Source organism: Xiphophorus couchianus, chromosome 3 (genome assembly GCF_001444195.1).
Source record: "Xiphophorus couchianus chromosome 3, X_couchianus-1.0, whole genome shotgun sequence".
Taxonomy (NCBI): domain Eukaryota; kingdom Metazoa; phylum Chordata; class Actinopteri; order Cyprinodontiformes; family Poeciliidae; genus Xiphophorus; species Xiphophorus couchianus.
This window is the reverse complement of record NC_040230.1, coordinates 14,937,939-14,953,892: the sequence shown is the minus strand read 5'-3', so window position 1 is coordinate 14,953,892 and position 15,954 is coordinate 14,937,939. Positions and strand designations below refer to the sequence as shown.

At 37.0% G+C, this 15,954-nt stretch overlaps 2 protein-coding genes and 1 long non-coding RNA gene across 5 annotated transcripts; all 3 read left to right on the top strand.

Moving 5' to 3' along the window:
* The first annotated feature begins 36 nt into the window (after positions 1-36).
* On the top strand, positions 37-1,176 carry s100a10b (S100 calcium binding protein A10b). The gene is made up of 3 exons (XM_028012295.1): positions 37-168; positions 680-834; positions 933-1,176. The coding sequence occupies exons 2-3, from the start codon at positions 697-699 to the stop codon at positions 1,092-1,094; spliced, it is 300 nt and encodes a 99-aa protein (XP_027868096.1). The 5' UTR covers positions 37-168; positions 680-696; the 3' UTR covers positions 1,095-1,176.
* A 7,663-nt stretch (positions 1,177-8,839) lies between these two features.
* s100w (S100 calcium binding protein W) lies at positions 8,840-9,802 on the top strand. Of its 2 annotated transcripts, none has more exons than XM_028012294.1 (3): positions 8,840-8,957; positions 9,190-9,338; positions 9,441-9,802. In XM_028012294.1, exons 2-3 carry the CDS (start codon positions 9,198-9,200, stop codon positions 9,630-9,632), a joined length of 333 nt encoding a protein of 110 aa, XP_027868095.1. In that variant the 5' UTR covers positions 8,840-8,957; positions 9,190-9,197; the 3' UTR covers positions 9,633-9,802. The 2 variants fall into 2 exon arrangements, with proteins under 2 accessions (XP_027868095.1, XP_027868093.1); XM_028012292.1 differs by having other exon boundaries at positions 8,841-8,957; positions 9,179-9,338.
* Positions 9,803-11,370: 1,568 nt separating this feature from the next.
* On the top strand, positions 11,371-15,801 carry LOC114141638 (uncharacterized). Of its 2 annotated transcripts, none has more exons than XR_003594882.1 (3): positions 11,371-11,622; positions 12,591-12,632; positions 14,847-15,801. It is a non-coding gene; the product is annotated as an uncharacterized LOC114141638 (long non-coding RNA). The 2 variants fall into 2 exon arrangements; XR_003594883.1 differs by lacking the exon at positions 11,371-11,622 and adding an exon at positions 11,629-11,884.
* Positions 15,802-15,954: the final 153 nt, after the last annotated feature.

Below are 15,954 nucleotides of genomic sequence, written 5' to 3'. Positions count from 1 at the left end.
ACATGAACAGGGATGGTGCTTCCTACAATTTTTCCATTCTCTGCCTCCGGTATCCCCTCCCTCTCCCTCATCATGTTAGGCGTTTCCTGGATGACTGTTACTCCCTGTATAAACTATCACAAACCTCAAGCACTCTGCACTGCAACGTTTCTGCTCCATCCCGATCTGGTAAGGTTTTTACTATTACTTAAACAAAAATGTCAGTACCTTTATCTTCCAGTAGTTTCAGACTTTTATGTAGAGACTTACAGTAGTAATAGTCTCAGTTTATAGTGCTTTTGTTGTTTGTCTAGTTTTCACCTTTAATTTTCTGTTAAATAATCTTGAATAAATAAAACAAAGAAGGGGAACGAATGGAAGAAAGTTTAACTTTATGTGCCAGAGATGATATCTGTCCAGAGGAATTTGGTTTGAGTGCCAGTTGAACCAACACCCACATCCTCACTGAAGTATGTTGGTTTTAGGGAAAGCACTAAAAGCTGATTGCAACCTCGCTTTTGTAGCCAAATTAAATATAGATGCTCACTCTGCTTTAAAGACATGCTAAATAAAGTTTAAAGTTACTAGAATGGGTTTGATTAATGTGTTTTCAAGCTTGAAATGAACTCTTTGACACAGGACTGAAGATAAGTTCAGAAAGCTGAAATTTGACTCCACTCCTTTTCCCACCTCCTTTCAGATCTCTGTGCTGCAGCCATGACTGAGTTGGAGAAATCCATGGAGTCCCTGATCACGGTGTTTCACCGTTACGCCAAGGAAGGTGGGAATAAAACGACCCTGAGCAAGAAGGAGCTGAAAAAGCTGATTGAGAATGAGTTGCCCAACTTCTTAACAGTAAGGCTCTTTTGTCTCTAATGAGGGCTAAGATCCGTCAATATGATGAATCAGTGGATGCATGTAACTTCTTGCTTTTCTGCTTGACTCTGTTTCAGACCCAGAAAAACCCCGACACAGTGTCATGCATCATCAAGGATTTGGACCAGAACAAGGACGATGAGCTGGACTTTGAGGAATTTGTTCCCTTCGTCGCTGGACTGACAATCGCCTGTGAAAAGCATTTCGCTTTGCACCACGAAAAGAAGGGCAAGAAGTGAAGGGCTGACAAGACCTATGAATTGAGATTAAGAGTATTTTTCTGAGTTGTATGACACATTAAAAAGTAACCTTTGAAAAATATTTACTGTTTGCTTAATTGCTCTATTTACTTTGGGTTTTTTGCCTGCATCTTGCTGTAGATTTATGCAATGGCACCTGCTATCATTTTAGGATGGAGAAGTTCTCCCAATGCTGAAAAATACTTTTGAAAGAACTTGGAGCTTTGACAAGTTCACATCTGATACTCATCTTACACATAAATCCTTCTTCAGTCTTTAGCTGAGGCAGCTCTTTATTAAGCTGCAGGAATTTACTTATTGAGGGCTCAAAAGACTTAAGTTCTAGTAGGCCAATAAAAACCTTACATGTTTGAGTTTTAACAAGGAGCATATAAACCATGGAGCTTTTTCTGGGTGTTGTGTCAGAACACAGCAAGATGGAAGACGGGTATGTAAATCCAGAATATGTTATCACAACACTGAGAAAGAAAGATTTTTTTTTTTCTTTAAAATAGAAAATACTGGGTCAGTGTCTGCTCTGTTTTCTCAATTCTCCAGTTGATTTCAGCAGATTCCGGTTCACCATGAGGCAGGTTCTGGTGGAGAGTTTTTTTTCTCTGTCCGATTAAAGGGGATTTGTTTTCTCCACTGTCGCTACATGCATTCTCAGTGATGGATTATTGCAAAACACATGACTCAATGCAGTTGGATGTCCATGTTGCAACATGCTTGTCCAGTGGGAGGAATTGGTGCAAAGTCAGTGACGTGATGCAACCTGCTGGGTTTCCTTAGACAGAAAACCTTTTTACTGACTACAATAAGAAATGGAACTTAACTCCATTATTTAATAACAAAACAACATTTTTTGTGAATTGGCGCTGTATATAAAAAAACTGAATTGGATTAACCCAGATGGCTAAAAAGAAGAAATTTTCATTCATTTTAAACTGAAAGAACATTGTTCAGCACATGTCAGCAGTGGTTCTCAAAGAAACCTCTCTGTAAATATTACGTTTCCAAGTATTACAATGCTAATAGACATGTCAAACCATTCTACAAACAATTGCAAACATTTTCATTCATGTGTTGTGTGTTAAAAGTAAAAGACAAAAATGGGCAAAAAGTTTGTATTTATTTAAGCTGTGCATTTGGTTAAAGGATCCTGTGCGATCACATATTTCAAACAGGTCGTCACAGTTGGTTAACTTTATAGAAAGTTCCCCTTAAGTCAGAATTCAGAAAAGAGGCCAGTTTCTCACCTACTCCAAGACTCTATAGATCTCTGCATTCATAGATTTGATGGTCACATTAAAACAAAATGGCTTAACTAGCATTTGCATTCCTGAAAGTGTTATACTGTACATTCTCTTTTAGTAAATCTGCTACAGTGTTAGCATAAAATGCAAAAAATACATTGCTATTAGTTTGTTTTGCATTATTTTTCAATCATTTTCATTAATCATATTGCCATTTTTATTTTTGTTGTTGAAAAGGGAAGCCAATGCTTCTGTTGCTATAGAATTAACAGTTCATCCTCACTGACCAAGTTGCACCATGCGAAGGTGGATGATGTAATTCCCAGAAGGTGGGAATGTAAACTAAACATCCTATGTAGCCAGCAGCTTTAACATATTGGTAAAATATTCTTGAAGTTTCCCACATTGTCTATCTGTTCTAACAAACTCAACATTACAAGTTATCTATTTCCATTTACCTTGTAGATAACTTACATAATATCAAAACGTGGCCCAAATACCACCAGGGAAACCTTTACCCCAGTTTGAGAACCATGAAAGCAAAACATTGTTCAGGTTTTCTGTGCAGATGATTCTTTGCTCAGCACAGACTGAAAGAGACAACTCAGGAAGCTTTAAACCAAAACCTGGATTACAGTTTCTACATTTTCCAGCTATTATGGAATGGAAACACTTATAAATATCTTGTGGTTTAAATATTTTTATTTTGGCCATAAGATGGCGCCACAAGACTTGGAGAAGGAAACAGACACCTGATGAAACGGTATAAATTTCTGTTATGTTTGTTGCTGCGTCTTGGTCAGGACTAACTTGAAAAATAGGTTTTTGATGTCAACGGGTGTTTTTATCCTGGTAGAATAAAGGTTAAATAAAAAAGTGAAGTAATCAGTCTTTCAGGGGCAATGGCTTTTGAGTTGTTTGATTATGCAAGTAAAAATACCTATTAGTTAAAGAAATTATTAGATTTGCTTAAATAATTAACTCTTAACAGGAAACCCTGTTCATTCTTTGCAGAAAATCGGGCTGATTGGGGTATCAGCTTTACTACCCAGCATTTGAATTTGACTGATTTCATTGGCATGAATCAGTCAAATACATGCCAATGAAAATGAAAGCCCTCCCCCCCAAAAAAAGAACAGAAAGAAATATAAAGAGGTGTAGAACTGTGTGCTAATGTTCTCACTTTAAGAAGTAACATAAATAAAGATTATATTAACACAAAGGAAAAACGTCTTTCTTTGGCATGTTTGTGCATGTCTCAAATACTTCTCATGTTCAAAGAAAATGTTTGGTCAAAGGTTTAAACAGCCTAGCGTTTAGCTACGGGTGTGTCCAAACATGCAAAAGAAAACGTAGACAACTACGCTGTAAAAATAAAGACATTTTTTTCTGTCAATAGAACCATACAGTGGTAGGGGTGGAATTTTCAAAATAAAGGTATAAAGTGCAGTGGAAATGCTTCATTTTGAGTACAGCTCAAAAAATGCAATATCAAAAAGTTAAATGTTTCTTGTTACTCATTTCAGAAAGTGAAACTCTTATTTTGATAAACTCATTACAAATAGAGTGAAATATTTCAAACCCTTGTTTGTTTTTGTGTTCATGATTAGGCTTTTGGAGTCACAAAACCCCAAAATTCAGTGTTTCAAAAATAATGTGACTATTACATGGTATCATTAAACAATTATATTTTCAATCGACATGTCAGTCTTCTGAAAATAAGGTTCATTCCTATGCAATCAATTATTATTCATTATGCAGTGCGACAGAGAGGATAAGGCTGTGGTTTTGCAAAGGTGTGATGGAAGCCCAGGCTGCTTTGACAGCTGTCTCCTGGTCATCTGCAATGTTGGGTCTGGTGTCTCAGATTCCTCTTGACAATACTCTGTAGGTTCTCTGTGGCTTTCAGGTCAGGGAAGTTCAGGTCAACCGAAAACAGGAACACCAAGATCATTAAGTCAGCCTTTGCAGGATGGACAGGTGCCAAATCCTGCAGGAAAATAAAATCAGCAACTCCTGAAAGTTTATCAGCAGAAGGAAGCATAAAGTACTCCTGATACATTCCTGGCTCTGTTTCTGGTTCCAGGTGGGATTCATCTCAGGGTGACGACTCTTGATGCACTGACTGCAGCTTCAGTCCACTTCTTTAGAAGCCCTCCTAATTTCTTGAATGGATTTTGCATGACAATCCTCTTAAGGGTGTGGTTATCCCTGTGGAAGGTTCCACTATAATTCTATTGCTTCTATTTATATGCTATAATTAAAAATATATATATATTAAAATTATTATAACTTTCTGTAGCAGAAATTGTAGTTTTCATTACATATAGGCTATGTTCATCAAAACTACAAGATGTTTGAAATATTCCGCTCTTTATGTAATGGATCTATGTAATATATTCGTTTTTATTTTTAAAATAATAGTAATCAGTTTTTCTAGCCACTTGTGCTGAATTTATCTTTTGCTATGTGGTTCAATAAAATTAGCTTCTGTTTGCAAAACCTAATATTAATTTATTTTCTAAGAAGTTGGAAAATGTCTGACTCTACTATGTGAGCCATCAAGCAGGCTTTGTGGAAACTAAGCAATTCAGATGTTAGTTAATAAAAGCATTAATCCTTGGTAGCAAGATGTTTTGTACCTAAGTTTCTCCACTAGATGGCAGGTAATTCCTAAAAGTTCAGGCAATTTTTTTGTGCACCAACTTAAGCAACTTCCATTTCACTTCAAGGAAAAACTGTGCTCACTTTATTGTCTTTGTTTCTTTTTAAATTGTGACATATCTAACAGGTCCCTGGTGAAGGCAACAAGCTGAAACGTGTTCAACTAATAAACTTGTTTTCTAGCACTTCAAGTGTTGCTGAAGTCTTTACCTTCGGTAACAAAGCATGCCAAATAATGAGTCTGTCAGATTTGCATCATCTCAAATCTTGATTTCCAATCAGCTTCTTCAACCTCTAAGCTTCAAGTAAGAAGTTAAATTAAAATGCATTTCACTTCATTATATAAGTTGCTCTACAGTCTTTATATGGAGGGACTTCAGAAAGATTTGTGCTCTAGTAGCTCCTTCTAATTTATGTTTTGGTGCAATGGTTTAGGTCTGAATGTGACTGGAGATCACTGGAGAACCCTTTTTCACTTACCATTTCCTTCTGGTAACAACCTCCACACCTTTGATGTTTGTTTTTACTCTTGAAGCTTCACTTTGCAGACCAATGTTCTCCAGAAAATACCAAAGAAGCAACAATTTGAAACATGTAAGTGTTAGGTATGTTAATCCTAGGGTAGACAAAGTTGTAACAGGAAGTTATTATTAGATTTCATTTCCCTTTGGGATCAAAAAAGAATACTTGAATTTTAATCAAATTAGTGGTGTGATTTGCTGTCATGTAATGTTTCCATATTGTTCAGTTTCAGACATGGAATGTAATTCATGTTCAGGCAGGATGACAATATTCCCTAAGGTGTTTCCTGATGACTCACCCTCTGTGGGAGTGGGTTTATACCTGATTGTGTAGTCTTAAAACAAAATTGTCCCTCCAGCAAGTTCTATGGGGGCAGGAAGAACTGTAAAGGGAACATGCGTAGGCCTACACTTTATGTATTGCCAGAGCAATACATATGAGCCTGCATATTTATTGCTATTGTTATTGTTGAGTAGTGTTTTATTCATGGGAAGTCTTCATGGCATTGGTGTAAACCAGGGGTGTCAAACTCCAGTCCTCAAGGGACGCTGTCCTGCAGTTTTTAGATGTGCCACAGGTACAAAACACTGGAATGAAATGGCTTAATTACCTCCTTCTTGTGTAGATCAGTTCTGCAGAGCCTTGCTAATGACCTAATTATTCTACTCAGGTGTGGTGCAGCAGAGGCACAGCTAAAAGTTGCAGGACAGTGGCCCTCCAGGACTGGAGTTTAACACCTGTGCTGTAAACTGTGTCCAACAACACAAAAGTTGATTGCGTTTTATCAGGCCTCTCTCCCAACACCTGTCCAGCCTGGGAGTCCCATCTGAAGCTGACGCTCCTGCTGTATTGTTCTTAGGGTCACTGAGGCACCAAGCCCCCTGACCACAATACGATTGCAATCCCTGCCTGTGGGTAGGTGGCCCCTCTCACAGGCAGGGGGTTAAAACAGAGCCTGGAGGCTGAAGGGCTTTAAACTCATACCCAAGTAAAACTAGCTTTATTAAACAAAAAGATTTTAGATAAAAGCAAACACATTATGCTTTAATAATATGTTGTTAAATATTCACATATACAGTTTTAATGTGTTTCAAGATCAACTAGAAAAATCTTATTTAGTTACCAGACAACAGTATTGTCATTTTTAAAACTACAGCTCTGGATATAAACATACTGCCTTTCCTGGTAATAACTGAGTAATCCACATATAAAAGTAGGTTTATGTTCCAGCTCTCCTGCATCGCTTGTATTTGGTTCAGGGGCTTTTAAAACACCAGAGAAGTCTGATAAGTTGCCAGTGCTGTTAAATGAAGCAAGCACTGAACAAAAAAGCTATGCTCTCTACTGCACGGCTTCAACCCAAACTAAAGTCCAAACCAATGAAATCAGGCTTTAACTCATTTAAAATAGACCTGCTCTTTTGGCTGCAGCCAGAACTCGTCAACAGAGAAATGAGATTTAACCTGTGGATCACTGAGGAGAAATGAGTATGTAGTCAAACATGATGCATTTGTGCTAGCATAACAACAGCATCACTTTTTGAAAATAAATAAATAAACTACTGCCCTGATAAGTGTACTCCTAAATTCTGAGTCGCATAAAGATAAAAGCTCTTACATGTTCAGGTTGTGAATTTAACCCTGAGGAGGTGCAGGAGTCCCTCTCCAGCAGTGAACCTGTAAAGCATCTCCTGGACAGTATGGTGCTAAAAAGTTTAATGTTTTTGTCTTCAGCAACATACGATATGAAGGCTTAGTTTCCTTACCCTCTCCTGCATGGGAAATGTGATCAGTCCACAATAGGTGGAGGTAATGTGGCCTGATTAAAGAGTGAACTGATCCACAGAGGGAACTTGGTGGGGGTTAAATTGAAGTGAAAAGTGCTTCCAGCCCACTGCCTTGGAACAGAGGAGTGGAAAAACAAGAATGAGTCACACCAAGCAGAATAAAGTAAAAAGACTCAGATCAGAATCCTACATGCACAAGGGCATAGTCAGGACGCTCATGTATGGTAGATTTTGTAACATGAAAGCTGTATTTTAAAGAAGCATTTTTTTTAATATTTCTGAGTTACAGTTTTGTGAAAAAGGCATTAAGCCATTCTCCTTTTCTTTACTTTATGCTTCCAATCAGCCGGACTTTCTTAAAATAGTCACAATGGGTACAATGCGTCCATTCAGAAGATGTTTTTAAAAGTCATAAATGTGCAGAAGCCTACCAAAAGAAGGAGTGTTAGGTCTTAAGACTGTACATGGAATAAGGAGCATAAAACTGTTTTTAAAAGTCTGCTTTTTAGAAACAGGAATAAAATCCAGCAAACCAATGACACAGGAGCTGAGCGATGCATTGTCCTTCAGATGATTATTCATTTGTCAGTTTACCTGTTTACAGTTGTTTGAGAATCATCACGACAGTGCTACATGTGTTGACCTGTCTCATTTTTTAAATTTATGCTACAAAATTGTATTTTTGCAGGCTACTTGCAGCAAAACACATACACCTTTCTGCAAAGTCTCCTGATCCCTACTTTCACATAGGAGTATGTTAAAGCCACAAGCTTCAACTTATTTAATGTTTTTGCCTGGCCAAGATAATGCAGTCCATAAAAAATTGCACGTTGTTTTCAGAATTTTTGCAATAATAAACAGTAGAAAAATGACAAGGATATGCATACTCTTCTAAATCACTGTAAAAAATAACCTTGCACAATGAGCCTACCTTAAGTTTCAGATCCGTTTTTGAGGCCTGGATGTGTCACTTGTTACAACAATCCAATTCTTGTGAAAATGATCACAAGGAAATGAATAAAAACCACCAGAGACCAATGCACAAAGAATCACAGTCAGAACTACAATTTCTTGGAAGCAAATCTGAAATAAAACACAACCCTGATTTATTAGTAAATCCCCGGTCTAAATCAGAAAGAAATGTACTCATCACATGCATGCACACACAGAGGTTCTGCATTGACATAAACCCCTAACAACAAGTTTCCATTCCTTTCTTCAAGATTACACTGAGCTGGTTTTCATTAAAAGTGGAGTTTTCCAGCCTTAAGTGATCAACTCAGTTTGTAGCAGAACTCATGCAGCAGTTTATGAGCAATATACTCAAAATGATCTGCCTATAAGAAAGAAAAAAAGCGTGTAAGTTATTTCTGTACACAGACATAAACATTTGCCTACTTCTGCTGGGGTGTTCTATACACATAAAAGACAGAGCTGGTGATGTTGGCAGGGGTGGAGTGAGGCACATTTTATATGCATGAATCACTCATGGTGTGTGTATGGCTATTTCCATTCATGTGTTTGTGTGAGCCACACACAGCGGACCCACTGTTCCTTTCAAGCCTGCGGCAGTCTCAGTTGGGACCAAGCTGCTGACACAAACACACTCTTCACCTGGTGGACACAAGCTGTCAGGTGAGTACCCAGAGAAAGCTTTATGAAGAAGAAAAAAAAACAACAAAACAAAAGCATGAAAATTATTTAATGCTGATTATAAAAAGTTACTAAATCTTGTAGTCTTACCTTTAATTATCTATTATTATTCCCATGCTTGCATGTATGATCTAACATTGCTAGAATACAATTAAAAGGTATTTCACTCTTTTCCTTACATTTCTTGCAACCTTAAATGTTAGTTTTTGTCCAGTCTCAACCATGGCCCGCCTGGACCAGGTCATCACAAACATTGTGGACATTTTTATGGAGTATGCTGATGATGGTGGCAAGAAACGTCAGCTGAACAAGGAGGAGCTCAAAAAGCTCTTCGAACAGGAAATCCAGAGTCCTGACTTAAAGGTGAAGCAGCTTAATTAAGGAAATATGTGCAACCATTTGTGCACATCGTTGTTTTCATTGTTCCTGCTGCTGTTAACACCGTTACATTTGCATGTTCTCCAGGATAAAATCAGTGCAGGTGACATTGAGGAAGCAATGGAGATGTTGGACAAAAACCACGATGGAGAGGTGAACTTCCGCGAGTTCTGCCGGTGTGTGAGCGACCTCGCTAAATGCTACTACCAAAAGAAGACAGGAAGGGGAGGGAAGAGAGGCAAGGGGAAAAGCCAGGAGGGGGAGGAGGGAGAAGGCTGAAGAAACTAAAAAGTCCAACCAAATAACAGAAAAATGGTGTGTAGATTTAATGCTTTCTTCAAAGGCGGTACTGCTGCCTCTTCAAGCTGCTGAAAAAACCCAAAACTTTCCTTGTATACTGGTTTCTAAAGTAACGTGCATAATGTGTGAAAATAAATTATAGCTATGAAGTCTGACTCTGTCGTGTTTAAAGAGAAGCTCGTCCAGCATTCAGCAGGACACCTTGACAGGGCTTTGTTGTGCACACATCACTGTCTGCCCCTCCTCACAGGGCTAAGTTGGATCTACTCTTACTTTCTTCAAATCTCTGGAAGGAAGTTGTCCTGAAAAATGCCTTGTTTTGGAACCTGTTAAATGTGTTTTTCAAAGGATGAAAAACACCCTTTTTTGAATGTTTGATCAAGGAATCTTGACTTCCATCTTTTCAAAGACTAAAAGCTTTTATTGTCTGTTTGAACAGAGGAAAACAAATAAAGGGAAATGTCTGAACGGGTTGAGCAGGTATGTGTGCTGCAGACTGTTAGGAGTGAAGATGATCAAAGACTGTTTTCATATGTTTATACATGTTTTATTGTTGGTAATTAGCAACCATAGGTAGATAGTTAGATGGACGGATGGAGGAACAGACAGACAGACAGACAGACAGACAGACAGACAGACAGACAGACAGATAGATAGATAGATAGATAGATAGATAGATAGATAGATAGATAGATAGATAGATAGATGCTGACTAATTAAATGGCATATGAGATGAATATAATTGCTGAATACACCAAATGGATTCTATGAATAAAAATAATCTTTAAACCTTGTATGCTTTTTTTCACTTTCAATCAAATGCTATGTTGTGTTTGTCTTTCATAAAAGAAACCAACAAAACAGTTTGTAGCTTTGAATTGGTATGAATACTTTGCGGAGCAACGGTGTTGTCCAGGCATCACTGTCTTTTGGTGTCCATTCCAATTGGTTCCAAATCTAGTCCAGCTTCATAATATGTCTCCTTCTTTATGGTTAGCTAAGCTCACGAGGAAGGCTAGTTCAGTTCTAGGAGGTTCAGGTGGTGGGAGACAGAAGAACTCTGGCTAGAATTGTACAGTCCATGCATGAAGCTGTTGCTCAGCTAGAGAGTTCCTTCGCTGACAGACTGCTGCATCCTAAGTAGAGAGATACACTGTACAAGTTCCTAAATGTGCAAAGGAACATTAAAGGAGATCCTTCCTAACTGCGACTGTAAGACTTTGTAACCATCACTGCTCGCAAAAAAATCTAGGTCTTTACACCCCTGATGGTATTCGCACATTCATCCAAACTAGTCTTACTCACTTTTAAGTAACATTTCTGATGCTATTGCTTATCTGTTTTCCACACTACACAGACTAAAGAGTCTGTTGTCATTTTAATGTTAAATATTAATGCACATTATTTACATTCAAATAAGTCATCCTTCTCAGTTGCATCTTTGGATCTTTAATATATTTCTATTTCTGATAACTGTGCAGAATGTTCTATGTTATAATCCTGTACAGTCTATTATTAATATTATTGTAATTGTTAATCTTGTTATTTTTGTTTTTTGTTTTTACATATTTTTAACACTTTTGAAACTTTTGTGTAAACCTATGTATCTAGATTTCAGGTCAAGACTTGTCTGGTATTTTATGTAGACTTGCACAAAACAAGAGAAGTCCATTACCACCATCTATAGAAACCGTCATCTGGTTTGTAACTGCATTTTCCATCCTGCCTGCCAGGTGGAGGCAGTGTTCTATGCATAGCTGGTTTTGCCATTACACGCAGTAGTTTAAGCAGTGGAATTAATTAAAAACTAATCTAACAAAAATACTCGTTTGATAGCTTTATCAGTTGGTAGTGGTGTGATAAAACATGTCCAGGTATTACTGATTTTATATGTTGCTTATCTAAGATTGTTTATTAGTTGTAACATTTCTCAGAAATCAACATTTATTGCAGGAAAACCTGAAGTCAGGTAAGAAGCTGCTCAGTATGAAGAACACAGATTCAAAATGGTTGCTCCAGTGCACAGCCCTAAGTTGCATTAAATGCATTGTGTTCTTTAAAAGTAAGAGACTTACGCAATAGGGCTCCAAGAGTAGTTTCAGAATAAAGTGTAAGAGTTTTATTCTAAATTTAGTCTAATAATATGGGTCGGTTTGTGAGTCCCACAAAGCCTGTATGCTTCCGGGCTCTGAAAGACCACATTTTTACACCAAGCTGGTAAACAGCAGAGGGTGAGTGGGGATTTTACAACCACAGTGTTGTTGTGGGTGTGATGGTGTGAGAGCTGCATTTAAGTGTGTAAGATCTGAAAGCAAATATAGCAACCCATTTACTCTTTCTCCCTCTTTCTTTGTTGACCCATATGCAAAAGATTCATAGGCTATAGTGCTTATAAAGTTTGTATCTATTTTGTTTGAAATTTGTATTTAATATATAACATAGTGAAACCATGCTCAAGATCCTTAGTAAATTAGTAGGAAATGAAACCTATACAATCTGGGTACTTATCAGAACAATATAGGACAGTAATTAGTAGAATAATGTCTTCAATCATCTGCTAAACTAAACTGCTGCAAGTACTATAGAAGATCCACTTGTGGTGTCACAAATGTGAGACATGTCTACAACTAAATCTCATGATAAAATTATAAGGAAAAACAAAAGCTGATTAAAAAAAGGCTGATTTTAATCATATACCTATTGTTTCTTAAATTATTGCCAGCTTTTGTATATTTGCAACCTATTTCATTTTATTTAAGTATTTAATCCAAAGAACACATAAAACGGCAACTCATTCCATTAATTAATGAAAATACTATGGCGCTTTTGCTGTAAAGTCATCAAAAGGCCTATTTGCATTTATTTGCTTTAGCGTAATGAAAATATGGAAGCTGTACAGATATGCTACACCTGGATTAATGATTGGACTCCCATCAGGTGTGCAATTTCAACCACCATCCCCTGAAGCAAGAGCAAATTGTGAGTAAAGGATTAATATATTCTATACTTCAACAAAAAGAAACTAGGAAATCCAGAAACAGGTTTTGTGTTCCACAAAATGGGAGGCAATTCTCCGTATTCTTTTCATGTTATAAAATACAAGCAAAAGACATTTGACATTTGAAGAGCCGTTTGTGGTTTCACGGAAACCCATTGTATGAGTACAGGTCTGGCAAGTTTGGCAGGTTAACCCCAAGTCAACAACCTTTTAAAAGAAGAGTCACTTGCTTACTACAGTGTGTTTGGGAAACCAAAAGATCATTTACATAATAAGAAATAAATGTAAGAAGTATTCATCACGATTAACATATAGTATTCAAATTTAAATAGAAAAAAAACCTACAACACAGACATCTTATTCAAAACGAAATGGCACCAGAGCCATTAATCTCACCTGAGTTCTGTTTTAATGCCAAGTGAAAATAAATTCATTTATATGAATAATTGTCATGTAGTTAAAACTAAACACCTAAATCAGGTTTCTATTTCATTCAGGTCAGCTTTTATACTCGCTGTAATATGACTTCACTTACATAGAAGCAAGTGAAGTCATGTAATAAAATAAGTCACCGTCTTTTGTTAAACTAATTTGTTCCATGAAAAAGCTCCACTGAAAACATTTATAAAAGCTTGATCACATATAATGACAAAGGAATCAGAAGAGGAAACAATGACTTGCTTATTCATTTTCACCTTTGCAAACTGAATTCAACAGACAAAACCATCTAATTTCAAAAACTTACACTTCTATTCTATTACCAATTAGGTGTAGCATTATGAATTATGAAATGAATAATTATCTCATTGTCATGGCACCTGTTAGTGAGTGGCATATGGTGAGCAGAAAGTGAACATTTTAAAACATACAGTAGACCCTATTATCTAAACTACTTATCTTTTTGCCACATGGCAAAACCCAATAATCATTACACTTTATCATAAGTCTCAGTCTGATGCAGTTGTCTTATCCTTCTAACTTCCTGCAGCAGATAGCTTTGCTGCAGTTCCAACTCTAGCTTAATAGTAAGCAGCAACATTAAGCAGAGATTCATTGTGGATGTGCTAGATGTACTCTCAATTTGTCACTCAGACAAAAAAATTAGAGTAGAAAATTTCAGCAATAACAAAAAAATTCAAAATACCTTCAAATTACTTTTAAAAACCGAGTTTCTGTTAAGGGTGAGTGTCTGTTCCTTTAGCAACCACCAGAGGTACAGCAGGCCTCGGGCAGCCTCCCTTCTGCCACTATCGTGTGAGTCCTCTTCTTTTTTCAGTTATGCTTGAATGAAGGCAGTTTCTTTTTTGGGTCGTTTGTTAATGGGAATAACTGTATCAACTGAAAAACTGTAAACTTCTTTTGTAGTTTAGCTGGAAGGAAAAAAATAATAAAAGCAGAGGTCAAAGGCGTTGATTTACTGTTAAGAATAGGCCATCTCTGCCAAAAAGATGAAGAGATTTTGGTTATCAAGCTCCTCCGCAGCACACCCAACTCCTACGGTTTGTTTGTGAAACAGACTTCCTGTCTACTTTTAAGATCAGGCTTAACATATTTGTTTTGTTAAAAAACTATATTTAAGGACAGCACAAAAAGCGACCAAACATTACAGTATTTGGTGGATCCACGCTCTCATGTTGTTTTTGCCAAATTCTGACAATATTATTGAATGAGATTTGTTTGACCAAGCTACATTTTCACAAAATGTCTGCCTATTCTCCTCTGACGTCTGGGATTAACAACTCACCGAATAGTTTTATCTTAGAAAATAATTTCTGTAAACCTGAGAGACTATTGTGCATTAAAATCCCACCAGACCTGACTTTTATGAGAAGCAAGTGGAATATTGACCGGCATATTTGTGTATTTACTTGACACTTGTTTAAACGTAATGTTTGTTGCTTGTTTCATAATTGGTAATTGTATATTGTTATGAAAGCACTTTGAACTGCCTTGTTGCTGAAATGTGCTATCCAAATAAACTTTACTTGACAGTAGAATGCAACAACCATACCACATTCAAATTGACAGACATCTCCTCTCATCCCATTTACAGCACATCTACATGAAACCTAAATGCACAAAGTTGTAGCCACACGAGTGGCTGTTTTGCGTAAATAATACATTTTTCTTGGGAAATATTCCGTGCCAACGGCGTCAATGTTTTGTTGTTTTCTTTCTGTCCTCCTGATTTTCAGCCAGTTTTGGCGTGTGGCCATCATCGGTTGCAGGTTCTGCAGGTTGAGTCACTCCTCTTCACTGTCTCTACATGCTTGCGTGGCATTCTAAACTGTTTTGAGCTGAAGATATGATTATGGTAAATGTGTTTGCTGCCTTCGGTAAGTAACTCTGATAAACATGGAGGCATCACTAAGCACAAGATTTTTCATACACAACAAAATAGGCAATATCCAGTAGAAGTTTTTATGTCTTGGGATAAACATAAATTCATTTCTTATGATTCTTCTATTTCTGGCAATTGCAGAAACAGACTGCTTAACATAAAGTTGCTGACAGTTATAAGCAGTTAATCAAATGACAAAACTATGTTTCCCACTGGCATTTGTAAATGAATGCATTTCTGTCTTGTTGTTATGGAGCTGTTTGTGTCTTGTTTTGAATTTGTTGTTTCTAGTCAGGGCAAGAGGAATTTTCATGTGTGAGCAAAGCAGATAATAGGAAGCAGAAAGCATAAAGCAAAAATAACCAATCAACTGGGAACACAAGCATTTTTAAAAACAAAAACCTGAAAGAAGAAAAGGGAAAAAAGAATATAATATAAAATATCTCTGAAAAGACATTTTGAGGACAAACAAGTAGTTTGATGGGCTGAAGACAGCCTCAACTGGGAGAACTGCTGCCTTTTCTTTGTGTATGGAGTTTACCTGTAGTTTGAATGCAGGTTTGCACCAGGCTTCCTGTCATGGTCCAGAAAAAAATGCTGTTGGGTTTATGGGTTATTCTAAATGGCTCTTCAATCTGAGTATGTGTGGACATGGTTGTTTGTCCAGTTTATCTTTGTGATGGACCATGTGACCCAGTACTCACTTTCTCTCCCAGTAACTGCTGGGAATAAGTACCAGACTTCCTGTGTCCCTGCAATGATAAGAAGCTGCAAACAATAGTTAGATGGAATATATTTGTAATAATGTTTGTGGGTTTTTTTCTGTTATTCAAAACCCTAATCCTAATACTTTTGTATTTTAGAATATTCCATAAATTCAAACAAATGTGGATTTTTATTACAGAAATCTGATCAGACCAAAGTCTGCTGAGTTAACATTTGACCAGTACATAGCCACTGAA